We start from the raw sequence: 27969 nt of genomic DNA, 5'->3' as shown, positions 1-27969 counted from the left end.
CTCGCCGCAAGTTATCCACAGCATAGAGGGCACAACGAAATTGCCAATGTAATGATCACAGCAAATGGGGGTAAGTGTGTGCGAAAAACATTTTTGTGGTTCAGTCCGTGTTTCAGATGATTTTTCTTAGTTATACCTAGCCTGGTCGTTGAGACGAAAACGTTATGTTGCTAGAAAAATGGCCCAATCCCTTTAGCTGGTAACAATACAAAACGCGTTTACCAGCTCAGCTATTAACATTAGCGGCGTGTAACTGTCGCCTCCAATAGCAGTTGCCAGTGTTAGCTTGCTAGCAGGCTCCTGAGTTCAATTTTGATTTATGGGTATGTTAACATTTGCTAGCTAGCTAGTCTGTCTGACGTGGTCGGTCCTGTGGTTGGGAGTATATTCCGGCAAGATAATCTTAACTACCTAGATAAAAAATATTGTCCGCCAGCCACCTAAATATCCTAACATTAGATAGCCGGCTGCGGTGTGAATGCTCGTACTGTTAGCTAGCTGCCGATCAAAGCACGCTGAGAATTTGGGTAGTTAGCTAGTTTAGCTAACTAGCTGATGACGCTCAGTTGGCTGGTGTAATCTAATTTTCGAAAATCACTAACATAGCTGGCGGTAGCTCACTGTAACGTTACTATAGATTATATATCTGCAATCTGTTGAATGCCTTCTGATTTTCCATTTTCCCTCCAGTACCTAGCTAGACATATCCATGGTTGGAGGGAATTTTTGCCAGATCTTTTTGCTGGTTAGTTTAGTTTGCTGGCTTGCTATCTTTCTAGGCTACTCACCCAGTATTTTCTTACGAACTGCTCTTAACCATAATGTTATCTCGTAATCTTACCCACCCGCTACACCAATACATGGGAAGCTGTATGTAATTAGCTAACGTACGATTAGCTAGTCACCTTAGTTTCGTTTGCTAGCCTTTTAATTTTCTAGCTAGAAATCGTGTAATCAAACAGTTGTCCGTATCCCTGAAATATGACTGCTTTATGTTGTCAATGCAGTCCCCTTGAGGAAAAGCTCCCTAGCTACTGCTAATTGGCGGCTGTGATGCCTGGCTAGCTGTATGGCTTTCCTACAAACTATGGTATCTCCTAATATTGTAGCTGGCTAGCAAACCAGTGCTGTAGGAATCTGTCTCGGTATATTGTCAGGATATCTGCAAGCTGGCTGGCTAGCGGTGATTTCGCTTTTGCTGCACGGGAATTTTTGCATAGTGAATGAATGGATGTTTAAAATATCTTGATGTCAGCTGCGGGGGTAGTTTTATCTGAGCGAACAGGCAGCCTGCTGGCTGCAAGTTCATCTTCGATGTAAAAACACCCCACCGTCTGATCAAAATCAAACAAGTGAAACGTCTTTCGTCTTTCACATGCAACTGCAGTAATGGTGTGGTGTAGACATTTTGTAACAACGATGGATCTGCGTGATTGGATACTGGTCGTTCTATTGAAAATGATACCGACAGGTTAAGAAACTTAAAAGGCTATACTAACTAACTAGAACGGGTGAGATTAGTTTACCGGCTATGTAGGTGGCATGTGTAGTTTCTGATGGTTATGGTGCGCCAGGCCTTCAGTGATTCCTTGACGACGTACTTCAGCTAAATGTGTGCCCTAGGTGGTCAGCTGTACTACATAACTGTGAAATTGTCGCATTTGATGTATTAAACCTAACGTTCCTATGCGAAGGTAGGTCATATTTGCATCCAATTACTATGTACAGACTTAAATAAATCGTAAATTAGTAACTTGCTAGAAAAATACCGGTAGCTGGGTTTCTCTGACCTTTGGTAAGCGCAGTGTTTAATACAGGCTATAAAATAATTAAAATGAAATTTAAAAAATTAAACGAAACAAACCAATGACAGCAATGCAGTGGCTGTGCTCTTAAGAGGGAACCTGTTGATGATCATTGAAAATATGCTTTGAAGAAACTGTATTATGTACATTCAGTGGGAAAGCTTTTATCACGTCCGTGTCCCTTGTTAATAGCACATAGCTACGCATTAGCCCTGATAAAGGACACAGAGACCCAGACATGTTTTAACTCTCCGTCTTACCTAACTGTGAGAACACATTTACCACCTATTTGAGTGGAGTGTATCAAGCTTAGCTCTTTCTGCGGCAGTAGTGTACCGTGCAGCAATCTGTTTACAGTCTAGGTAGGTCATTGGTTGCCAGAGTAACTGGGCTCCACAGCAACATCTTTGATCTGGGAGCCCACACGCTGGTGCTTGGTGAGGCTGCCGGTGATGTTGCTGATGTGCTGGGTGTACCTCCAGTCTTTCAGGGGTGTCGGGACTGAATTTAAATAAGTTAAAACCATTTTCATTTAGTGCAGCGCCATCCAGATAGCACTTCAGAGATGAAATGTGACAGTGCTGTATATGAATCTGTATTGTTTTCAACATTTTAAGTTCTACAGTGGGTTGTCCTCCACTTTTTGGCTACAATTTATTCACCGAAGATTGTAAAATAGATGGTTTTCAAGAATTTAAAGCAACATAACCTAAAGGAAGTGCTAGGTCTTCAGAGAAAGTTAGGCAAATTCCAGTTACAGGTACCAGGTGTGCGGTTTTTATATTGTTTATTTTACATTTTTTAAAGAAATATTGTCATTTTGAATTTTCATCGTCTGGGAGACAGTGTGTTATGATTTGTGTGTCTTTACAGGTTTGCTGATGGTATGGTGTGAGTTTTGAGCCACAGAGAGCCACGGGTGAGGTGCCCATTCAACACTCCACTGTCAGGTGAGACGTAAGACTCTTCAGAAAGCTGGCAAAGCATATACCAGTATACCCAAAACAACCAAGGCTCAGTTAGACTAAAGGTGATAGAAGCCATCTTATCCTCTGTTAGTCTGACTTTTTCCCAATAGTTTGACCTCTTTCGGTCTGCCAGTAAAGCAAATATAGCATAAATATTCATTTTAAGATGAGGCAGCTGTGTAGAACAGTGGTAGGAAGCAAGACTCATAACTGAAAGGTTGCTGGTTCAGCTCCCCACTAGGGCAGTGCTGCTGTACCCATGGGCAAGGTACTTAACCCAGGATTGCCTCAGTAAATATCCAGCTGTATGAGTGGATGACATGTAAAAATGACCTACGCAAGTCCCTCTGGATAAGAGCGCCTGCTAAATGCCAATAATCTAATGTAGTGAGATGGTCAGGGGCAGGAGCTGAGCTCTGTGCTCCGACACAATGAGTATGCAGGCTGCACCTTCTTTGTTATGGAAGAGGGGAGGCCTGCTGAAGTAAGCACGATTCTCTCCGGGGCCTAGGAGGCATCTGTTTCCAATCCTCGTTTTTACTGCTCATTGCTCAGTCACACAAGCTTCGATTCTGTATTTCCGGCCCCTATTTTCCTGCATGCTCACCGCAGGCCCTGACTGCTCTGCGGTTCCCTGCGGCTTTTCCCACCGGGTCGTTCACAAATAGCAAGGGAGTCGGTCAGCTGCTGGATCTCGGGGCTGAGGTTGAGGCCTCACAGTTTTTTTTTTTTCCCTGGATTTAATTATATTCTTTGCATATATGGGTCACCGTTTTCAACTTCTTCTGCATTTCACACTTTCTTTCTTTAACTGTGGCTGTACTTTGGGTTTTCCCCCAGCAAGTTGTTGGATTTTAGGTGAGTTATTGAACCCAGGAGGGCCCTTCAGACCAAAGAGAGAGGAAGTGTCTTGTTGTGTTAACTCCATCCATCTGTTTTACATTCTTTTCGCTTCCAACCATTAATAACAAGCCTCATGATTTTTCCCACATGCCTCGCCAATCATGTGACATTAGCACTATGAGTGATTGCAAATATGATTAGTTTTGTACTTTCTTTTCTATTTGTCATAATGCAAGAGATTTGCGGGCAGAATTCAAATGCTGTTGCTTGTAGAGGATGTGGCATTCCCACATACTTTGGGGAAAAGCAAAGCAAATACATGCTGTTCTTTTCATTCAGTGGGCTTTATTGTGCCTGCTGCCAGTTTCCAGGAACCCTCCGTTGACATGGGTTTTGTGTGCTTAATGTTACAGATCTCTCTGCTTTTAGATGTGAAATGAAAGCTTGTTTCATTGCTGCTCCGGTGAATATAATTCCATAAAACTGCAAGGAATGCCAGGTTACATGCTGATACTGTTGACCAGGCTCATCTCAGTGAAGCACATTTTTCCCTCCCACTTGCTCTGTGGAGGAGCAGATCGTGTCAAGTCCCGTTAAAAGGATCCCACCGTCCAAATGAATCGAATCGCCCCAATTATTGCTATCGTGAGACCGAACTCATAAAGCTCAGGCTGCTGTTTGTGTAGCAAAGGAAGAATTTAATTAGATGTCTAAACGCAAGTGATTTAAGCCGCTGTGTGCACTGTCATCTTGAGGTCCCCTTTTCAAAGGGCTTAGGCTGTTGTGGCGCATATAAAAGTCCCCTCAGTTGCACCCAAACAATGGCAGCATTGTCACACGGTCCATCTGTCGTGGCCGAACTTCCTTCTCTTAATTAACCACCCATGTCTCCCACATTGGCCTGCTGTGTTCCAGTACATATTGCCATTGTTCTCCCATCATGAGCACTTTGCCCCTTGCAAACCGTCAAGTGATTTCTGGGTGGGGAAGGCGGAACAAAAGGGATTGTTTTTAGTTAAAGTTTCATGTAGCACTCACAAACGTGTTTGAGGTGCCCTCATAAAAGATGTTAAGGTAATTTTGTTGCAGTGCTGTTGTAGACCGCTTTGCTTGGTTCATTTTTGTTCAGGGATCTCCGTGTCATTGACATTTAACGAGTGAGGAAGGTCCTGAAATGATTTCTGACAGCCCATGACATGTGTCTGGTATTGTGGAGAACAGCTGTGCTTCCTGTGTCTGTCCCCCTCTCTCTGGTGTACTGTATTCATATAACTATCAACACTACACAAGCATGTGCTCTTAGTTTTATTTTACTGATTTTTTTCCCCCTCTTTCCTCAAAGCAGAGTCAGACTCTTTGTATTATGTCTTGGATTCAGTACTGGTATTTGCTTTGTCCCAGTACAAGTGGGCTTTGGAATCTTTCAGACCGGAAATTGTTGACTCATGTGAATGTTGTTACAAGGCAGCAGTGTAGACACAGTACACACAGTTGAACCAGTGGGATTGAGTTGTTTGTCATGAGAAGCATTCCTAAGAAACTTTGAAAGCATTACAAGTGAAAATCGGTAATTGCCAGTTACTTATGTTCAGTTAAAAATTGTTGCAGTGTAAAAATTAGGGACAGGGTTTGACTTTCCATCACCTTGTTGAAAGAAGTAAACCATTCAATAAACTCAAGGTGTGTTATAATGTCAACTTTGCAGTCTTACGTTTTGCTTGACCTGTCTACTCAGAAAGCGTGTCCAGTGTGAAGGCTGCTTCTCAAAAAGAGAAACAACAAAAAACACTGCTGAACAAAGCCAGGAGATCCAGAGCCCGGCTGTGGACAAGGCCAGATTGGAGGCCCAGCCAAACTGGAGCCCCCGGAGACAGAGGGAATTCTGGGAGCAGGGCTGTTCTCGTTTTGTCTGTTGGGCCACTTCCAGACATTGTTCATTTGGCAGAAGTGAGAGTACAGACGTTTCCCAAAACAAACCTGCTTTTGGGATATCGCACACCCCCTCGCCACCCCCACCCCCACCCCACCATTAGGCTAACGCCTTGGGGGTTGGACCGCAGCTAACTGCGCCTTATTGTGGAACCTGTATCCTGCCTCGCCAAGATGTCCAGTGCTGTGGCGATGCCAAAGATTTGTCTGCTTCTGTAAATGCAGAAAGCAACAAAAGGTTGCAAATGGGCCCTGTATTAAAATAATGCAATGGGAAATGCAGGGCCAGCGATTCTGTCTCACTACAGAGAGGCTGAGTGCTGTAGCAGCACCTCAGTCCTACGTACAGGTGCAAGGGCTCTCGTGTGGGTGTTGCGTTCTGAGCGCCTGTAAGAGGAATCGGCACTCTAGCCTGCGACGGGGGCTGTTTCAGCCCGGCTCTTTGTGGAAGTGGTGGCTGTGTGCGTGCGTGTGTGTGCGTATTCATGTGCGTCCGTGCGTGGAGTCTCAGAGGAGTGTATACAAAAGATTTCAATTACACTGACTTCAGTTCGTAGGAATTGCCAATATAGGAGCCAACCACACAGCCACACAGTGAATAAAACAGGTATAGAATCATTTCTCTAATAATGCCATTTAATGTCCTTTTTCTAAACGTAAAAGTCTCTTTATAAGAGTCATAGGCTCACTTTCAGTATGTAGTTTGATACTCTTCTGAGACCAATGGCTCCTAAGCGATAAACCCCATTTAGAATTCGAATACATTGTCTTGTATCTGCTGTTAAATCTGTGAACATATCATGTTAAATAGTTTGAGAAAAACATTATGCAGTTTGGCTGAGGCCCTGAATGCCAGTTGACATCGCAGGAAAAAAAAAAGAGAGCTGCTTTCTGCCAGTGGAGAAACGCCAACTCTGGGTCTTACAATAATCTCCTTGTGACCAACAAAAGAGATGTGGCTGAGAAATTGGGCATTCAGATGTCTGCTCCGTCAAGATTTTACAAGGCAGGGAGAGCATCGTGGAGAGTGAAAGACAGAGAACAGCCGTGAACTCGCAGGGCATCTGTCCAGACAGCACTTGCAGACTGGGAAAGTTTATGATCAAACGGTAGCTACACCACAGCATTGTAGCCCTCACAGTGGCTGATATCGTGCACACATTTAAAAATGATTAACATGAATTAAATGACTTTTTTGTATGTACAGATTGAGAGAAGGACATTGACTGTATTGTAGCTTCCATGGCCACAGTTCACACATTGACAATCCAAACCAATTCACATGAATCAAATTATTTCATCATGTATTGTACTAGCGCTGGGCGGTATAGCCATCGCAATATATCGCATAGCTATTTTTAGCGCAATAACAGCTATCCCCAGTATATGGCGTTAGGTTTCCTCCCATATTGTTTTCCCTTTAGTTGTACCTGATGCAATTTTTGGGTTCCCTACCTTGCCCAAGGGTACGACGGCAATACTCCAGCAGGGAACTGAACCCGCAACCTAGTTACGAGTTCTGCGCATTACCACTATGCCACACTGCTGCCCCAATATATATTTAGGCTCCTATGTATATTTAGCCCCTATGTATATTTAGGTTGTTTTGCATTTAAGACGTTTGCATCGTGTACATAACTGCCGTTAGCAGGCGCTGGCCTCAGTCTCAGTTAGCACGGCTCTTTAAAAGCCCCCTGTAGTGAGCTGAGGCATAAACTGGCACAAGGGAAGGGTGGGAGCAAATGGCCGTGTAATGATGGTGAGAGAACGTGGGCACTGGTTTCTTCCCAGAGGAGGAAATGGAGCTCCGCCCTCTACCGCAAGCTCTCCGCAGCAATGGAAAGCATGTCGATAGGCCAGCCTCTTCCGCAGGTGTCTCCATGGCTTTTAAATTCCTCTGTCTTGGGCTGTTGCCAATAGCTACAATAAAAAAAAAAAAAAAAAAAGTCTGCAGTGTGGTAAGAGAATAGTCTGCGCTCTCATTGCTGTGCGACCCGTTTTAGGGCTTAGTGGTGATTCTGTGCAAATTTACTTCTAAAGGGAAGAATGTTCTTCGCCGTGGGTTAATGCTGTTGTTCGATAAGCTGGAGTTCCTTTAAGTCATAAATGGGCTGTTGGGCAGAGGTATGTTTGCCAGTTACAGCCCTGTTCCCTCACTGGTAGAACCCTGTCTCAGTATAGCCTGTGGAAGTTGACACCGGTAGGCTGACTGTAGAGGGAAAAGGCCTAAACTATGTGTAGTGGTGGTGGTGCAAATGCCAAAAAAAGCTGAAACGAAAAGAAAAATGGGACATACTCGAACAGGTGACTCGCCAGTCTGACGGATGGGACTGCTCTCACTAACTGGGCCAGCACGGTCTTCTCGGCTCACAGCCTTGGGAGGCTGTACAGGCTGTGTCATCATCTTCAGGTTCTCCTTTTAATTTTTAGATGGATTAAAAAAAGGAAATGGCGGTGGGGTGGGGTGCGGTGGGGAATGACAGCATTTTGGCCAACATCCCAAGAGTGTTCATATGTGGGAAGGTAGGAGAGATACAGTTGGGCTGCTGTTTTCTACCACAGTAACTTCACAAGTACCCAAACGATGTGTATCTGTGTTCAGGCCCCACTATGAGTCGTCATTCCACCATGAATGGTCTCGTTCTGAATGTGCGGTAATACTTACATTTACATTTACATTTATTCATTTGGCAGGCGCTTTTACCCAAAGTGATTTACAATACTCAAAACGGATTGTATCCCAGTATACAATAGCCAAAAGTCTTGTCGATTCCTCCAGCATACAAATACATCTTTGACAGTACATCTTTCTCCCTCCTTGTTTTAGTGGAAGGGCCCACTTTTATCACCTGGGGGGGGGCTGCCTTGCAGTACAGTGACGTCAGCAGTGCGTGGCGACTCCGAGCACAACAAAAGATACGCCTACACTTTTGGTTTAGTTTTGTCTGAGGTGTGGGAGTAGCCCTAATCCCAGCAGCAGCTAGGCTGCATGTGGGTTTGGGATGAAGGTTCCCCCTACACAGACTGATGCACAGGCTACTTCACACAGTGTTTTATGGCTGAAAGACCTCAGTGCAGGACTGGCAGGTGTGTACCTGTGTTAGGCTCCACCTGTTCTGTAGATCTCAGGAGCACCTCGTACCCCAGTGTTTCATCTTTAGGCTCCTCCACTGTGCAGGTGCCTTAAAGAGTGTTACATCCCCTGTGCAGTGGATGCATACTCTGACAGAGGTGGTCAGATCTACATATTCTGGAAAGTGTTTGTCTACTACAATTGACGTTAAATATTACATTACATTACATTACTCATCCAGAGTGACTTACCTAGGTTAAAATTTTAAACTTTACCCATTTATACAGCTGGATATTTAATGAGGCAATTGTGGGTTTAGAACCTTGCCCAAGGTTACAGCAACAGTGCCCCAGCGGGGAATCAAACCAGCAACGTTTTAGTTATAAGCTCTGCTCCTTACCACTATGATACGTTAACGGAATCATTTATCTGCATTTCTGTACCGTGACCATGTGGAATCCCTCTGTTCGTTGCTCAGGAGGGGGTTTCGGACGTGTCCTGATCTCTCCCGCAGTGTGGCCAGAGAAGAGCAGCCATGCCTCCACCCTCTGACATCGTCAAAGTGGCCATCGAGTGGCCCGGCGCCAACGCCCAGCTGATCGAGATCGACCAGGTCAGCGCCTGCGTTCCGAGGCCCACTCTCTCCCAGGGTTCATGTTCTTAGAGTGAGGGGAAATGTACAAAAATACACTTTTTCCCCTCACTCTAACTGTCACAAACACCTGAGAAAATTGATGAAGGAAAAAAAGCAAAAACTTGCATGGGAGCTTGTGAGTGAACGCAACACCAAGCAAAAGGTTGAAGCTCAGCTCGTCTTTTCTGCTTTTCTCGTTCACAGAAGAAGCCCCTGTCCTCCATCATCAGGGAGGTTTGTGATGGGTAAGCAACCTTCTGTCCTTTGCAGATGGACGTTTTCGGCCCGGTCCAGCCCTGGCGCTGGTGGGGGGCCCGGTAAACGTATGGCTGGGTAGTTTTGTTAGCCGCCATTGGCTGAGTTTTATGTGATGTGATTTTTTTTTTTTTTTTACATTTGTGTTGGCTTACATAAGAGGCTCATCCAGACGGCGGGGTGGGGGGGGGGGTTTAGCTGGCAGAGGCCGTGCGGCAAGCCTGCAGTAATGAGCTGGGAGCTACAGAGAAGGCTAGGCCCCCCCCTTTATATTCAGATAATTGGGTTCGCAATTACTCGGCTCTGTTTGTGTTGTTTTTATTAGTAATCACAAGCAATTGTATCTGGTGGGTTTGTCTTGGCCACTTTATTTGGTAACAGTGGGAAATTGAGGAAAACGTTGCACGCTGTACCAGTTCAGACGTTTCCAGTAAGAGCGTAGCAGAAGGCTCTTTTCTCATGATTTGTGTGCAGTGAGGAACAGTGCGCTGTAACAGGGCCCCTTCTTCCTCACTCCCCCTGCCTTTCTTCTAAACTAATGCACTAATAAAGGAGGGTTAATAGCTCACAGATGGGAGCCAGGCTCCTTTCTGGAAGGGATTGCTGGTTATGTAATCATCCCAATTACACAGCACTCCCTGTCTCTACCACCCCCCCCCCCCCCCCCAAACTCCACTCCCTCCATCCACCATCCTTCACTAAACATTGTGTTCCTTCTCTCCCTCCCTCCTTCTCCTCCTCCCTCCCGCTCATGCTATCTGTATCGTTTATTTCTCCCTGGCGATGGCCAGACTTTCTCAGGCTGCTTTCCCATCTCCGTCTCTTCTCCACTTTTGCTTCCGCCCACGCCTCTCCTCGCACCCGACTGCGCTCTCGCGCGCCAACACCTCCTGCGTTTTCCTCCAGCTTCGTACTTCCCTCTCCGTCTGTGCCCTGGAGAGTGATGTTACGGGCTAGCGTTTGGAAGCTCTATATAATGTGACTGGGTGTGGAGAGCGCTGTGAATGGGGAAGTGAAGTGTAGGTGTGCGCTGAAAGCAGAGGCCTCTCCGCCGAGATGTGAAGGGGTGGAGTCAATGCAGGGCCTGCTGAACACGGCCAACATTGCCCCTTCTCTATGTGTTGAGTGGATGCCGTGCCTGCAGAAGCCGAGCGGCAAAGTGCATTGTGCTTTGGACGTGTTTTGGATTCTGTGATCTAGTGACTGTGATGCATGGTAGTATACTTGGCTTCCCGTGTCTAGTCAGGTTACACAAGTTAACTTTGTGGTGGGGCTTGAGTGGTGTCGTGCTCACACTCACTGGTTAGCCTGGTCTGACATTGCTGCTCATTCAACTTGGAATGGATGCGCTTGTATTCTTTAGTGCTGGAAGTCTGCTCTGGATAAGAGCATCTGCTAAATGAATGTAATGGAATGCAATGACATGTACACTGCTCACACTGCCCATTGTAAAAGGTTGCAGGTGTTTCTGTCAACTGGTTTTAAGAGTGTGTGTGTGCGTGTTGCCCCCCCCGTCTCCCCAGCTGGTCTCTGTCTGGCTCGGAGCAGTTCGCCCTACGCTACGCCGACGGTCCTCAGCTCTACATAACAGAGCAGGTGAGTGACAGCCCTCTGTGTGGCCCGGCCCCCGGGGTCAGGTGCAGGTGGAGGGTTGAAGTGCTCCTTTACGCTGCAGCCATTTGGGGAGGGTCAGCAGAAGTCCCGTCTAAGTGTGTGGTCAGTGTGTTTCCTGGCACGGTGTACATACTGGTGGATTCTTTGACCTAGTGACTGATGTATGGTAGTGTATGCACTTGGCTTCCCTTGGTTACTAGACTGTTTAGTTATCAGGCAAGTTAACAAGCAGCAACACAGATCAGAGTTCAGCTGATCTGACTTCTGTGTAGAAATTCTACACGAGCACTTCATGTCAGAAGACACACTGTTTCCATGTTTGTATTGCATACACTGCTTCTCTTGTCTAGTCAGGTTGCACTAGTTAATTTGTGGTAGGGCTTGAATAGTCTTACGATCACGCTCACACTTCCCTAGAATGTTGTTAGCCTGGTCTGACAATGTTACTCATTCAACTTGAATGGATACACTTCTGTTCATTTGTGCTGGACGTCGCTCTGGGTAAGAATGTCTTGCTCTTATCTGCTAAATGAATGTAATGTTATGTAACGTGTTACTTTCTCTGTGCTTGTGTTTCAGACTCGTGGCGAAATCAAGAATGGGACCATTCTCCGCCTGGCCATTTCTCCAGTAAGCCACTACCATTCTGTAGTCTATTCCGAGGGGACATGTTCATTACTACCATATGAATGGTGATACAGTGTCCTTGGGAAGCACTTAAGTTATTTTTCACTATTATAAGAAGTTGGAAAATGGCCATTTGGAACAGGAACAGGTAGAACAGGTGACACTCATGTATGTGGATATGGCTATAGGGCAGGTAGCAACACGAGTGTCTCCTCAGTGAGCTCTACATGCAGTGTAGTGTAGCAGTGAGGAGCAGGGCTTGTAACTGAAAGGTTGCAGGTTAATTTCCCTGCCGGGGCACTGCTGTTGTTCCCTTGGGCAAGGTAGTTCACCCAGAATTACCTCAGTAAATATCCAGCTGTATAAATGGATAACATGTAAAAATTGTAATCTGTATATATCACTCTGGATCAAGAGCATCTGCTGGATGACAGTAATGTAATGTAACGAGCATGACCCTTTGACCCTGTGACCCTGCGACCCTTTGACCCTGTGACCCTGCGATGCTCCCCGCAGACCCGCGCCGCCCGGCAACTCCTGGAGAGGATCCAGTCCCACGGGATCGACGCCCGGCTGGAGGCCCTGAAGGAGCTGGCCAAGCTGTCCGCCGACCCCACCTTCGCCACCGAGTTCATTAACATGGAGGGCATCGGGACCCTGGCGCGGCTGGTGGAGAGTGGCACGCAGTGAGTACCGCACAGTACTGAGGCACATGACACACACTGTTCTCACACTGTTCTCACTGTTCTGGCCCTAGGGTAAGGGCGAGGTTCTTTCCAAAATGTAAACCTTTCGGTTCTGAGCCCTGCTCCGTACCACTATGCTACACTGCTGCCCCACTGTGACGCATTGTTAGAGATACACATCCTCTCACACATCTGCACACTGTTCATGCACACACCCCCTCACACATCTGCACACCGTTCATACACACTGTCAGAGATCCGTACCACCTCACACATCTCCACACTGTTCATAACCACTGTTAGAGATACACACCCCCTCACACATCTGCACACTGTTCATACACACACGCCCTCACACATCTCCCACAACTCCCTGAGCCCCCAACAGAGCCACACTCATAGCAGAAAGGCACAGAAAGTGTGTGCACACCCTCATGCTGTTCCGTTCAGCGAGGATGCGCCTCCTCACGGCTCCGTTTGTACCCGCAGCTTCGGGGAGATGCTGGCGTTCACTCTCACTGCTTTCCTGGAGCTCATGGACCACGGCATCGTGTCCTGGGACCTCATCTCGCTGTCCTTCATCAAGCAGGTGAGAGACCTCCATAAAGAGCCCATTTTTCTCCCTCATATCCAATCACCCCGAGCTCCATGTGTCAGTCCAGAGCTCCAGGGAGTAATTACAGTTGTCCAACATTGTTTGAGGCTGGTCATTATTGACTCTTGGGCTTGAAGCCGTTGTACCTGAAATCCATTTCTTCTCCAGTGCAAAGAATAAACGAATATTGTAACATGTCAGGAGCAATAGACATGTTCATTATTGTTCTGGTCAGTAATGGATTGGACCTCAGACAAATGTCAAATGAAAATCCACCTAGCATTTTTCATGTGGTTCTGTTGTGTGTGGATAGGACTGCATTCACTTTGTAGATACACTGTAAGAAAAAATGGTACCCAATGAAAAGGGGGCTGTAACAACATCACAGTACAGAGTTTTGCATAGTGGTGCATGTGTTTGACACATTTCACACATACTGTCTGAGGGGAGAAGTGCCTAGTAATAACAGCCCTTTTACATATCACGCTTATCCTTGCCTCCAGTTTGCATGAAAATGGGTGGAATGGGCTCTGCATAGTAGAAAGGTACACATATTACATTACACTACATTCATTTAGCAGACGCACTTATCCAGAGCGACTTCCAGTACAAAAGAACAGTAGTGTATCAATTCAAGATGAACAAGCAACATTGTCAGACCAGGCTAACCGCACTCCTAGATGAGCGAGTGTGCGAATAACACCGTTCAAGCCCTACCGCAAGTTAACCTGACTCGACACAGGAAGCCAAATATACTACCATGCGTGCAGTGTGTGGAATACATAGATGGAGACAGTGTATGTCCTGACACGAATTGCTCCTGTAGAATTCCTGCACAGGAAACGGATCGGCTGAACTCTGATTCGTGTGGCTGCTTGTTAACTCCAGTTTTGTGTGAAAGCTGCACTCGCGGTGCCGGGGGATTACCGAGTCAAGTCACTGTGTGAATCAGTCCACGGCGGACGTGTGCATCCTGCAGTGCTCACTGGCGGTGGCGGTCCCAATGACACAAGCCTCTATCTCAAGTCATTAGAATTCCTCCATGGGAGCAGCGCTCAGAGCTGAACTCTGGTCTCTGTGGCTGCTTGTTCCCCCCTAGTTTTGTGGGAAAGCTACGCTCCCTCCCAGTGACAGGGGATTACCAAGCCAGCCACTGCACGGCCTCTGACCTCCCATCGCCTTGGCGGAACTGTCAGAGAGCGAGCTGCCGTTGCGTAGCAACCCCGGCGCTGGCCTCGGGCCCTCGGAATCTGGCTCTCGCCGACGCTTTCTGCTCTCGCCTGAGTGCCATGGTCCCGACTCGAGTATCGGAGGAAAACCTGATGATGCCACATTCCACTCCGTCAGTCCCTCTGACGCCCCACCCCACGCTACCAGCCTTTGAGTATGTGGCACGAAAGCAAACCATTAATCTATCATTAGGGTATTACGCAGAAGAACCTTTTGTATTTCACATTCCATAACTGATCAGTCAGGATCAATAAGATTACTACACATTCAATCTGCTTTTGTGCATTTCGTAGTGGAAGACTGTGCAGATTAAAGCACCGTTGCTGTATAAATGATCAGAGCCCCTGTTCTTCATTTTTGAAGTAATACATTGTTTAACACATTAAAAGATTTTTCTCAGCTTTACGAAGTTTGATACAACAGATTTGATACAGTACAATCTCTGCCTTGAATTAGGCTAGGTGAAAAGGCATTGATTTTAATTTCCAATGAGAATGGCAGAGGTTAGTTTTCTTTTTGATGTCTGTGGTAGTGAGTTTGTATTGGGTGTGAGTGAATGATGGCCCTGCTTTCACTGTGTTGTGGGACCATTGTGGCTGTCTTTGCACCTCTGTGTGGACGTCTGAAATGGGAGTTTCACTAATGTCATTTAGCAGACGCTCTTATCCAGAGCGACTTACATATGTTACAGTTTTTACATGCCATCCATTTATATAGCTGGATATTTACTGAGGCAATTCTGGATTGAGTACCTTGCCCAAGTGGGGACAAGCAGCAGTGCCACAGTGGGGAATTGAACCAATGACCTTTAGGCTAGGAGGCCTGCTCCTCCCCAGCATGCTACACTGCCGCCCCGTTATTGACCTGTGCAGCAGCTCCTCCTGGGTCCTGGGTCCTGTGGTGAAGATGCATGTTCAGCTGACAATTTGTTGACACTAGATAAGAACCTGTCGTAGTACACCCACATGCAGAATAGCAATGACTAAACAGAACCCTCCTCTCCAGCATTCTTCCTACACAGGTAAAGCGAGGGAGCATGTTTGAATTGCAGTGTTTTTTTTTTTTTTAATTTGTAGTATGGATGTGCGGGGATGGATAGCAGGATCAATTTTTTTTTACCTCACACTACAGTACATGCTCACAATACAATATTGTGTGACTACAATAGAGTCTATGAGTATTGTGTGTTGTGCTCATACTCACTGGGCTGTGAGTGTTCTTAGCCTGGTCTGACACTATTGCTCATTCAACTTGAATGGATGCACTTCTGTTCTCTTGTGCTGGAAGTCTCTCTGGATAAGAGTGTCTGGTGAATGAATGTAATGTTACATTGTTCCATTACATTATTGCCATTTAGCAGACCCTCTTATCCAGAGCCACTTACGTAGGTCACAGTTTTTACATGTTATCCATTTATACAGCTGAATACTGAGGCAATTGACGGTAAAGCACCTCGCCCAAGGGTACAGCAGGAGTGCCCCAGCAGGGAATCGAGCCAGTGACCTTTTGGTTACAAGCCCTGCTCCTTACCACTATGCTATGCTTTAAGCTCCTCCACTGTGCAGGTGCCTTAACGAGTATTACGTCCCCTGTGGAGTGGATGCAAACTCTGACAGAGGTGGTCTACTTATTTGTGTTCGTCTACTACAATTGACGTTATATGTTACATTACGTTACTTATTCAGAGTGACTTCAAATTTTACCCATTTTTAATGAGGCAGTTGTGGGTTAAGTACTTTGCCCAAGGGTACAGCAGCAGTGCCCCAGTGGGGAATCGAACCACTTTTTGGTGACAAGCCCTTCTCCTAACCACTATGCTACATTTCCGCCATTACATTATTGTAATGTATCTTCAAACCTATGAAAAGAGCCAAGAAAAGAGCGTCGTTGAAGCATGTGGCTGATGTCTGACCCGGTCTTCCCCCGCTTCCCTCAGATCGCCGGCTACGTCAACCAGCCCATGGTGGACGTGTCCATCCTGCAGCGGTCGCTGGCCATCCTGGAGAGCATGGTGCTCAACAGCCACAGCCTCTACCACCGGGTGGCGCAGGAGATCACCGTGGGACAGCTCATCGCACACCTGCAAGTGTGAGCACACACCCACGCACCAGCACGCCCACGCTCGCTCGCTCGCTCGCTCGCTCGCGCGCGCGCACACGTACGCGCGGGTCTCAGGCAGCTGCGCGGCTAGCCCCGCTTCGGGTAGCGTCGGTGTGTGCGCTGCAGTTCGCTTAGGCGTAGAAGTGTGCGTAGAAGTGAACGCGTACGCGCGGCAGCTTTATGGGGCGAATGGGCGTGGGGCGGAAGTGCCGCTCGCGTCGGATGAGTTTCCCTGGGTTCCCCGGATTATTTCGCGGTTGTTTTACCCATGCTGGGGGAGTGTTGTGCTGAGAATTTCCCAGTCAGGACATCACCCTGGAGAACTTCTGTGGCTGTTTTTTTTTTCCTGGGTTTTTTTTTTTATTGCATCTTGGGAAATCTGCTAGGGTTTTGGGTTGGTTTCCTGTAATTTGTGACGGTTCACTGCAAAAGCCTCTGTTGTGAAGCTGTTTACTTGGAAAACATCATCGGTTGTAAGGAATTCTGAATAAACTAAGGTTCCTTATGATAAATGGACATATGACACAACAGCACACTACACCACACTACGACCAGGGTTACAGGTGTGTGTGTGTGTGTGTGTGTGTGTGTGTGTGCGCCTCTGAAGGCACGCAAACATGTTGTTCTAAAAAGCCCACAACAAGGGGGCGTAGTTAACTTGCTTCGCATGAAAGGAGTAGTTTGAAACTCAATCTCTTGGCCAAAGGAAAGCTTGTATGGGTAAATGTTAGTCCAGATGTGTGAAGTCCACCAGGGTTGAGGTGAAATACTCTGGGGGGCCTCTAGTGAACTCATCCTTAGTGAATGGCGCTGAAGCAGAGCTCAGTAAGTAAGCACTGCACTCATCCCCATTACAGGGATGAGGGGGTCAGTGTAACAGATAGATCCTTTAGACTTGACCCTAAGTAATGCAAATAAGACATTACCTGCCATTTCATGACAGAGTAGGTTTTAAAAGACGGCTTGCCTTTAATAAATGTAGACTGTAGACTTTTTTTGTGCATAGCTAAATAATAAGAGAGAGCTCTCAGGGACAGACTAACAACCAAAATGGCAGGGAAAGAATGAGAATAGCGAGAGCTAGATACTTCTAACAGTTTCTGTTGTCCTGTTGTGCCATTCAGATCCAATCAGGAGATCCAGACTTACGCCATCGCTCTCATCAATGCCCTGTTCCTCAAAGCGCCTGAGGATCGGAGGCAGGTTAGTGCCCGCGCCACACCCCCGTCCAGACACACACACACATACACACACCTCGCTCTCTAACCACTCCGGTTCCTGCTGTGGTCTTCCCTGTGAATGTGCTGGGTGCTTCAGCATGCCTTGCCTGACTCATGAACAGGGACTCGCTCTGGACAGGACAGTTCTCCTCCTCCTCCTGCAGCGTTTCGGTCAGGTCTTCCTCCTCCTCCTCCTCCTTCCTTCTCTCTCCTCTCCGTATTGGATTCTCCAGACAGGCAATTACACGAGTGTCCAAACAATATAGAAAAGGAAACGTGGAATTAGAGGCCCGACCGGAGCCCTCCTGGCAGACTGCATGGTAAAGCTGCGGATTGCCGTTTTGTGTGTGCGGCGTCAGCGCCGGCACCTCCCCTATCCTACCAGCGCTGTATATTTTGCATTTCATTACTCACCCACAGTCGCTGGTTCCTCTCCAATGCGCCGTCTATGAAAAGCGTAATGGATCCAGCAGGGAAAGGCTACTTCTCGGAACGGCGAACAGTCAGTCCGTGTGGATTTCGGTTCGGCTGTCTAGCAGTCCGATTCCCCGCCGTGGAGGCTTCTCCTGTGGATCGTACACCTTAATTGCCTGCTCGCTAAGTGCTCGGCGCCGCGGTTTGTTGTCCACATTAAACTAATGTGAGCAGGATTCAGATCCTTGCAGCGGAATCTCGAGGGGGATTTTGTTGCCTACTCCATTACAGAAGTACAAATTAATATTGAATAACTGTTAAAAAAAGTCAAGATTTAATCAGTTCAAATCAGAAAATACCTTAACATCCAGACATTATTTGACTCCTGACAATTGACTGACAGCAAAACGAACCAGATCAGTATGTTGTCACATTCCTGTTGCAAGCCGAAATGTCAAACATTTGTCAGTTGAACATGTGTCGGAGGAATTCCCTCATTTGTATCATGGTTACTAGGCATCATTTTATTATATGGTGGTAAACTATTAGTTTTCCTCAAATATGATGACAGGATTTAGAGAACACAGCATTACTACCTACAATCTTGATCAATAACACAATAAGCATGCGGAGAAGGTACAAAAATTCCTGACTTAGCCTGCATGTCATTAACAAGTTTCAGAATGTGTATAACACTAATGCCTACTGATGGCAACCATAGGCAAATGCACACAGTCACACATCATTAATCAGGTGGGACTTTGGTCAACAGTAATTGCGGCTGTCCATGTCTCATGACCTCTGCAAGCCACCTCACAGCTGCTGTTTCACCTGGCCGCTCGGGGAGCCCTGGGTTTCACACGGGTCCATCTGCCTCCTGGCTGCTGAGTGCTGTCACTTTGCCCTGTGCTGTTGCATGTCATCCGGCCGTTGTCACGCCTGTGTGTAAGTGTGCACTCTCTGTTTCCATTGCTGTCACATGCCTGCATCCCCGCTCCCCAACACACACCCCTCAGGAGGAGCATACTAACCCTCTGGACCTGCGGCTCACTGTGAGTACACATTCTCAGACCCCCCACCCCCCACCCCCCCCCCCATTCTGCACCGCTCTCTCTCTCACAGAGTGGCATTACGACGTCTGTGCTTGTGTGGCCGTCTGCTGTGACTGCCCTCTTGTGGTAGGAGCGGTGCATTGCTGGTCCGGTTCATCGCAGGGCTTGTTGGGGCTGTGGTTTTTTTTTTTTTTTTTGCTACAGATGAGGTGAGTGAGGCCAAGATGTTTTTTTCGACCACAGTTCACTCCGTCCTTCGTTTGTGAGTAAGGAATTTCAGTGGTCTTTTTCAGTTCTCACGCTACATTTTGAAGCCTTCAGTTGCCGAAATGAGTTTTGTAGTTTGAAGAAATTATAGAAGTAATACTATTAAAATCCCTTACATCAAAGTTAAGGACAAAGTGCATTGTGGTTTGAATAAATCTGGGCCTTGGTGTCCTGTGAGTAAGATATTGGGCCATATTTCGTCTTAAATCCAGAGCAAGGCCCACCACGACCTCCTTCACTGTTGTGTGGTCTGTATTGGTTTTGGTTTTGGTTTTCTTGACATTCCCTCTGTGCGGGTTGACCATACCTGTATCCTTTTGAAGTGCCCAGTTCTTATTTGTACTGTACATGCAGGTGCACTGAATAAGAACCGTCCCTAGTCTTTCTTTCAGCAGTCGTTTGCCATGATCACTGTGTGTGTTTGTCTCCTCTTTGCAGGAGATGGCGAGCACCCTGGCGCAGAAACATCTGAGATCCATCATCCTCAATGTGAGTGCCTGCTGGCCTGCCTGCACCTGGTTTAACCAGCCTGTGGATAAAATATGCAAAGACCTGAGTACTTCATTATTTTGGACATTGCACCTGTGCGACTTAGCGGTGTGGGACATTACATTACAAATGATGTTAAAGGGGTGTTTGCACTGAGATAGCTAAAGTAGCCATCTGCTTTTTATAAAACTCATACTCTCGGTAATGAAAATGTAGATTTATTTCGTGTTCAAATCTTAATGTGATTTGTACTATCATTGTTGCCAAATTTACATTTCTGTGTAGGGATAGTTGAACAAATTCTTTTTGGGTGAAACGTTCACATCAGCTGCTGGAGATCTCATAATGCGTATTTGATTTGTGTGTGTCTGAGTGTGCATATTTATGTTTAAATATTTAAATTCAGCTGTATATCAGACATCCCAAAATGGCAATATCCCAACAAGTACAACAAGTACCAAGCAAAATGTTAACAGTGCCCCTGTGTTACTCTCTAAAGCAGTTTCACATTAAAGTGTAATGTTTTCTGGATGAAGACTATGTGTCTGAATAAGTCAAAATATGAAATATAAGCTGTAATTCATCTGTAACTGAAAGGTAGGCAGCCTTTGGCAACCTTAGATTTTGACCTATGGAATAACAGCTGTGGCTGTTCCCCATTCACATGAGTTAACATCAGACCTGTCCTTCGGTCCCTCAGCACATTATTCGCGGCAACCGGCCAATCAAAGCTGAGATGGCGCACCAGCTGTACGTGCTCCAGGTGTTGACCTTTAACCTCCTGGAGGAGCGCATGATGACCAAGATGGATCCCAGTGACCAGGTGGGCGTGTTTCCTCTTCCGTAGCCTGGCAAGAATGTCAGTTCAGCATGTGTCGTGTGTCAGTTAAGCGTGCGTGTCAGTTAAGCGTGTGTGTCAGTTAAGCGTGTGTGTCAGTTAAGCGTGTGTGTCAGTTCAGCATGTGTCGTGTGTCAGTTAAGCATGTGTGTCAGTTAAGCGTGCGTGTCAGTTAAGCGTGCGTGTCAGTTAAGCGTGCGTGTCAGTTAAGCGTGTGTGTCAGTTCAGCATGTGTCGTGTGTCAGTTAAGCGTGTGTGTCAGTTAAGCGTGTGTGTCAGTTAAGCGTGTGTGTCAGTTAAGCGTGCGTGTCAGTTAAGCGTGCGTGTCAGTTAAGCGTGTGTGTCAGTTCAGCATGTGTCGTGTGTCAGTTAAGCGTGTGTGTCAGTTAAGCGTGCGTGTCAGTTAAGCGTGCGTGTCAGTTAAGCGTGCGTGTCAGTTAAGCGTGCGTGTCAGTTAAGCGTGCGTGTCAGTTAAGCGTGCGTGTCGGTTAAGCGTGTGTGTCATGGCTCCTGTCCTCTGTCTCTCCCAGGCTCAGAGGGACATTATCTTTGAGCTGCGCAGGATTGCCTTCGATGGGGAGAACGACCCGGTCGGCACAGAGAAACGCAAGGCCATGTACACCAAGGACTACAAGATGCTGGGCTTTACTGTAAGCGAGGCGTCGCTGTGTCAGCCCAGTGGAAGCTGAGAGCCCACTGTCTTTAGGATTGCATCCTCACGTGCTTTGTATGCCACAGATGCACATTGCTCTGTGGACATGGTATTGTAATGAATGTAGTTTGGCAGTGTGGTGTGGTGGTAATGAGTTGGGCTCGTGATCGAAAGGCCGCTGGTTTGATTCCCCACTAGACCACTGCCGTTACACCCTTGGGCAAGGTACTTAATCCAGAATCGCTGCAGTAAATATCCAGCTGTATAAATGGATAATATGTAAAAATGTTCACCTTTGTAAGTGGCTCTGGATAAGAGCGTCTGTTAAATAACGGTAATGTAATGAGACCTTGAGTTCGTAAGAACTAGACAGTGTAATCTCACATTTGGCATGTGTTTGCTCAGTATTTGGCTCACCTGAAGAGATTTAATTGCTCAGTTTGCTTGTGTCGCTTTAAGAGATTTCATTGCAGCTCAGCTGAGACAGCTTTTTGTATGGGAGTGTGATGGTTCTGTTGTCTCTACAGAACCATGTGAACCCTGCCATGGACTTCACACAGACGCCCCCCGGTATGCTGGCCCTGGACAACATGCTGTATCTGGCCAAGCTGCACCAAGACACCTACACCAGGGTGAGAGTGGAGATCGTGTCTGTCTCGGCAGAAAATGCAGCTTTGCTTCATTAGACGTTGCTTCTGTAGAATGGCTTAGGAAAGACTGATGGAAACGTGGATTGTACTGCAAGTTCGCTGCATTTGGATTGGAAGAAGCTGTGCAGCTGAGGAGTTCTGTTCTCTTTCAGATCGTCCTTGAGAACAGCAGTCGTGAGGACAAACACGAGTGTCCCTTTGGGCGCTGCGCTATCGAGCTCACCCGCATGCTGTGCGAGATCCTGCAAGTGGGAGAACTGCGTGAGTGCGCCCCCTGCTGCCCAAACAGGGCAGCACCCCTGGTCCAGCTGTGGCACTGCGTGCTGGATATACACACTGTTTGTGCTCTGGACTATAAAGAATGTAACACGGTCTTAGCGGTTGTGCTGCCTTTATGAGACGTTGAGTGTTAATGGCTGTGTTCATCCCCTGCCTAGCCAATGAAGGCTGCAACGACTACCACCCCATGTTCTTCACACACGACCGCGCCTGGGAGGAATTCTTCTGCGTCTGCATTCAGCTGCTCAACAAGACCTGGAAGGAGATGAGGGCCACGGCCGAGGACTTCAACAAGGTCGGCGCGGGTTTCCCGCGCAGCGGGAGGCTAAACGTCATGGTCTCATTACATTCGTTGCATTCATTTTACGTTTCGTACAGTCTCCTCAGCGAATGAGGGCTGGTGTGAGTAATAAAAGGGCACGCTCCGTGACGGCCCGTGTGATGGCCCGTCTCGAACGCACGGTGTCGGTGTGAGGTGTGTGTGAACCCCCCACCCCCGTCTCTCCCCCGGCAGGTGATGCAGGTGGTGCGGGAGCAGATCACCCGGGCCCTGGCCATGAAGCCGTCCTCGCTGGACCAGCTGAAGAGCAAGCTGCGCGGGCTGAGCTACGCCGAGATCCTGCGACTGCGTCAGTCCGAGAGGATGAGCCAGGACGACTTCCAGTCCCCGCCCATCATGTGAGTCCCACAGTCAGTCGTTCTGGATAAGAGCGTCTGCTAAATGCCAATAATGTACTATTACATCCTTTTATATCTGTCAATGAGATACTGAGCGTTGAAGTGTATGTGCGCTTATTATCCCTTGTTTGTGTGTGAGTGAGATACTGAGTGTTGGAAGTATACGCTTGCTTATTATGCTTGTTTGTCTGTCAGTGAGCTCCGTGAGAGGATCCAGCCTGAAATCCTGGAGCTGATCAAGCAGCAGCGCCTCAACCGGCTGTGTGAGGGGAGCTGCTTCCGCAAGATGGGGAACCGCCGCAGGCAAGGTGAGGCCCCCCGACACGGCGCGGTCACAGGGAGAGAGAACGCTCCTTTCAGAGCCTGCATGTGGTACAGGTGTTCGCTGAACACTTCAGAATGTGGCAGCGTAGCATAGCGGTAAGGAGCAGGACTTGAAACCAAAAGGCTGCTGGTTTGATTCCCCGCTAAAGCACTGCTGATTGTACCCTTGGGCAAGGTACTTAACCCACAACTGGGGCGACAGTGGCTCAGGAGGTAGAGCAGTCGACTGGGGATTGGAAGGTCCCTGGTTTGAATCTGGCTCATCCTGGCAGAGTGTCGAAGTGTCCTTGAGCAAGACACTGAACCCCCAACAGCTCCCAGTGGCCAGTTGGTAAGCCTATATAGCAGCCTCTGCCACTGGTAGGTAGATGTGAGGCATATAACTGTAAAGTGCTTTGAGTACTCAAATGAGTAGAAAAGCGCTACATAAATGCAGTCCATTTACCATTTGCTATATAAATGCAGTCCATTTACAACTGCCTCAGCGTAAATATCCAGCTGTATAAATGCATAACATGTAAAAATTGTAACCTGCGTAAATTGCCCTGGATAAGAGCGTTTGCTAAATGTAGTGTAATGTAATGAATGTCAAACATCTCGATTTTACAAAACCATGATTCCTCTGTGAAAAGGTGTGATTACGTTTCACTGCACATTTTTCTGATAACTGGGCTCACTAAATTTCCTAACCTCATCATTGCCTTGTTTGTCTACCTCTCTCTGCCTCAGATAAATTCTGGTTCTGCCGCCTGTCACTCAACCACAAGGTGCTGCACTATGGAGACCTGGATGAGCCTCCACAGGGGGAAGTGCCCTTTGAGCTGCTCACCGACAAGAGTGAGTCACCTGACCTTAGAGGGGCGGGGTCACAACAAGCACGCACCGCAAATAATCAGGGGTTTGTGCGGCAGAAGTGTTGTGGCTTGAAAACAAATTCTGTAGAGGAATCGGTCTTTGTGACCCGTGTCTCCTGTACCCCCGTAGTCCCAGTGTCTGACATCAAGTCTGTGGTGACGGGGAAGGAGTGTCCCCACATGAAAGAGAAGAGTGCACTGAAGCAGAACAAGGTAACATCCTGCCAGCAAAGCAGACTAGGGTGGTGTATGTTCAAAGCAGATCTGGCCTGAGACTGACAAAATGACTAGCCTTTTTTTTTTGCATTTTAAACAATTCCAGCTTTGTAAACTGTTATGTAATGGCTTTTATGAGTATGTACTCGTGTTGAATGTGTTTCATGGTGACGGTGTGTAATATGTGTTCCCTGTTGGCAGGAGGTCCTTGAGCTGGCCTTTTCCATTCTGTACGACCCTGATGAGGCCCTCAACTTTGTTGCCCCTAACAAGTATGAGGTGAGAAGCTGCAGAGAATGGCAGAGTACTTTATGTAACATGTTAATACTCATCCATAGTAATGAGACAGGCACGTTTGTATTGAGTATGGCTGCAGATAATAAGGGTTAGGTAGTTACATTTACATGGGGCGGTAGTATAGCAGGTGGCAAGGAGTAGGGCTCATAAAAAAAAAAAAAAAAGGTGCTAGTTCGATTTCCCATGGGGGCACTGCTGCTGTACCCTTGGGCAACATACTAGACCTCAGTAAATATCCAGCTGTATAAACGGATAACATGTAACAGTTGTAACCTATGTAAATCACCCTGCCGAATGACAATAATGTAATGTAAGTCAGTAAAGGTGAAAATAGGGCATGTCAGTGTGTGTTATTTGATTGGAGGTTGCTGATTTTTCTTTCCCCCTGTGTGGTGGTTGTGTGGCGGGCAGTACTGTATCTGGACGGATGGGTTGTGTGCACTGCTCGGGAGGGAGATGGGCAGTGACCTCACGCGCAGTGACCTTGACACCCTCATCAGCATGGAGATGAAGCTCCGCCTCCTGGACCTGGAGAACATCACCATACCCGAAGCCCCGCCCCCTGTTCCCAAGGAGCCCAGCACATACAACTTCACCTACAACTATGGCTGAAGAGGGTGTCGGGGGTTGTGGTGCGGGTGGGTGGGGGTGGCTATAAAGGATTGGAGGTTCAAGTGGGGAGGGTGTTGTGTAGCCATGGGCTGGGGGGGTGGAGTGAAACAGAAATAAAGGGAATGGGACAGGGGTCGGGGAGACTGACTCAGCCCCTACACAAAACTCCTCTTCCCATAAAAAGTGAGGAGTGAAAATGCCCACTGGTGGTTTGAGGGCAGGGTACGTAAGGATAGGAATTAACACTAATTAAAGAGTATTGCCAAAATGCAAAACTGTCTTGATAATATGCACATATTCTCAAAATACATCCCTGTATTTCCTTTTTTACATGGTTTTAAGCTTTGTGTAGGCCATCTCTATAGACTCTTTCAACTGTTGAATCAAAACATGTCTAGTGTTGATTTTAAGCAAGTTTAACAAGGCTCTATCAGAGCGTTCAGTGTTTGGGCAAAGCTGTTGCCTCAATAGCGCCACCTGTTTGTGTGGAGCAGTACTGTAGGGGCTGGGTCTTTCCTAGGATGGCTTCAATCTCCTTTCCTCTTGCATCTTTCACTACTAATATTCATTGATGTTTGTTATTCAGAATAGATTCTATTTTTGTAATTGATTATGTGAAATCTATGCGAGCTCTGAGAAGGGATACCAAGAAGACAGATTTCCAGCAACTACCTGATATCTGTCCAAAATGGGAGGTGTGGACTGATGAGAACAGGAACAGGAACACCATCTTTTCCTCTTCTTTTTCGAGCTCTTGGACTTGGCAGTCAGTCAGTAACATGCTTAATCATTTGTTTTTTAGTCCTGTGTAATCGCTTTAAAGGCAAACAACTGGTTAGCTGTCCTCTTTCCATTTGAAAGCAGTTACCTGCAGTGTAGCCTTTCCTGGTGAGGGTATACTGAGACACTATACGATAGGAACTTGTACTATGTTGACATTTTGCACCTCCACAAAATGTAGTCAGTCTGAGGCAGTCAACCAAGGGTATACGGTATATCCTGTAGCAGCTTTCCATATTGCAGCTAAGATTTCCACGGGTGCCATGGTAGTTAACATCCCAGCATGAACCCCATTCAGCAGCTGAGCAGGTTTACCTACTGAGGTATAAATACAAGAAAAAGATGTGGAACATGGGAGTGTGCCCTGATGACATTTTTACTTGGCCCACAAGTGAGAAAATGCACCTCCTCCTCAATGCACCAGCTGTTTTGATAAATAAAAAAATTAGATTCATTGCCTTTGTGGAGATGGCTCTCAGCTTTTATCTTTTGTCTAAATCAGAATGCATGAAATAAGTGTCCTTTACAGTATGTGTTTGGTGCTGTATATGTGCAGGAAACATATCCCTCAGTTGTAACTGGTTGTCTGATCTCATCTTCGTTTTCTGGTTTCCACTGTGCTGAGGTGGGGTTGGGGGTCATCCACCAGTAGTATCAAGGCATTTTTGCTTTATTTAAAATGGTGTAAGTAAACTGTGTTTACTGCAACTGTGTTGCAGTGTTTAAAGAACGGGGGTGTTGTAAGTGCCAAAAAAAAAAGTGAATTGTTTTTGTCTCTAACCATATTTGTCTTTCAGAGGGGTGCTTTTGAGTTTTGCTCTTAATTTCACTTGTTTCAGTTGTGTGTTGAAACTTGTCAGCCAATGAATGTTACTTTCATTGTACACACAAAAAACATTTCCCTTCCTGCATCGGGGCATTCCTGCACATCATAGCATGTTTGGCATGCGCCAAATAAGTGAAAAGATGCTGAAATGGCATATTATGACGCTTTCCTTGTTTCGTGTAAGCTTATTTTTGCTGTAGATGTTTTGGTGGACCCCCCAGTACCCATGATGTTACAACGAGGGGGGGGGTATAGATTTTGTTGTGAAGCAGAGTGGGTGCACTCTGGAGGAGTGGGACATAGAACATGAGTGATTTAAGGCACTGTGCTGGGAGAGGCAAGTGCCCCTCCCCTCAGGATGGACAGGGAATAACTCCTGCTTATGGACTAGTCGTAGGCATTCATCTGCTTATCTGCTTGTATCCTTATGTCCTTTCCCAGACATGGTCCGCATGGTGGCAGCCTCATATATGATTGTTCATTTGTCACATCCATGAAATCAGGGTAGCGGTTAGGAAACCAGACTTGTACAAAGAAGGTTTTTGCTTTGAAGTTGGGGTGGAACAGTACAATTGTATCTTTGTACTTGGTACTTGCACCTGAATAACCCCATGAACAGTATGACTTTTCAGTACAAATGTACTTTTCAGTACAATGTCATGTATCACCCCAAGCAATGCAAGTTACATAAGAACGACAACTTGGTGCATAAGTTCTTCTGGTATTGTCTCAGCTGTTCGCCTCACTGAAAGTGGACAGATTCCTTTAATCACATTTTTGTCTTGGTATATGATGATGTCATTTGAAGTTTCTCAGTGCATCTAAATAATCCTCTGAAAACAATCTGAGGTTATGTGAGATATTGCTCAGGACAGCTGAATGTCCTGCTAATTTCAGTTAAATTACTGAAATGGATACTGACAGATGTTTGATATAGACTGCCAACAGGAGGGGGCACATCTGTAAAGTCTTGGTACCATTTTACATGACTTATTCAGACTTGAGTAACCATAATCTTGTTAACGCTAGTGATAATAGTGAATGACCTGTTGTTAATAAAGAAATAAAACATTTTTAAATATGTATAAATATGCATATATAAATCATATCTGTATATTTTGTGTTGCCTTACTGAATCAATTGTAATGAGTTTGTGTGAATA

General features: G+C 46.6%; 1 protein-coding gene across 4 annotated transcripts; it reads left to right on the top strand.

Moving 5' to 3' along the window:
* Positions 1–27912, top strand: elmo2 (engulfment and cell motility 2). Of its 4 annotated transcripts, none has more exons than XM_036530942.1 (23): positions 1–70; positions 2679–2755; positions 9097–9231; positions 9457–9497; positions 11031–11103; positions 11701–11751; positions 12265–12434; positions 12924–13023; positions 16196–16341; positions 17484–17562; positions 19010–19045; positions 19751–19801; positions 20502–20624; positions 21170–21289; positions 21819–21923; positions 22094–22202; positions 22379–22515; positions 22735–22898; positions 23094–23206; positions 23952–24059; positions 24207–24289; positions 24494–24571; positions 25001–27912. In XM_036530942.1, exons 3-23 carry the CDS (start codon positions 9154–9156, stop codon positions 25199–25201), a joined length of 2166 nt encoding a protein of 721 aa, XP_036386835.1. In that variant the 5' UTR covers positions 1–70; positions 2679–2755; positions 9097–9153; the 3' UTR covers positions 25202–27912. The 4 variants fall into 4 exon arrangements, with proteins under 4 accessions (XP_036386835.1, XP_036386834.1, XP_036386837.1 ...); XM_036530941.1 differs by having other exon boundaries at positions 16196–16347; XM_036530944.1 differs by lacking the exon at positions 19010–19045.
* The last annotated feature ends 57 nt before the right edge of the window (positions 27913–27969 follow it).

The sequence above is a fragment of the Megalops cyprinoides genome, chromosome 6 (genome assembly GCF_013368585.1).
Source record: "Megalops cyprinoides isolate fMegCyp1 chromosome 6, fMegCyp1.pri, whole genome shotgun sequence".
In the NCBI taxonomy this organism is placed as follows: Eukaryota; Metazoa; Chordata; class Actinopteri; order Elopiformes; family Megalopidae; genus Megalops; species Megalops cyprinoides.
Note: the sequence above shows the minus strand (reverse complement) of the source record. Positions and strands in the feature narration are given on the sequence as shown.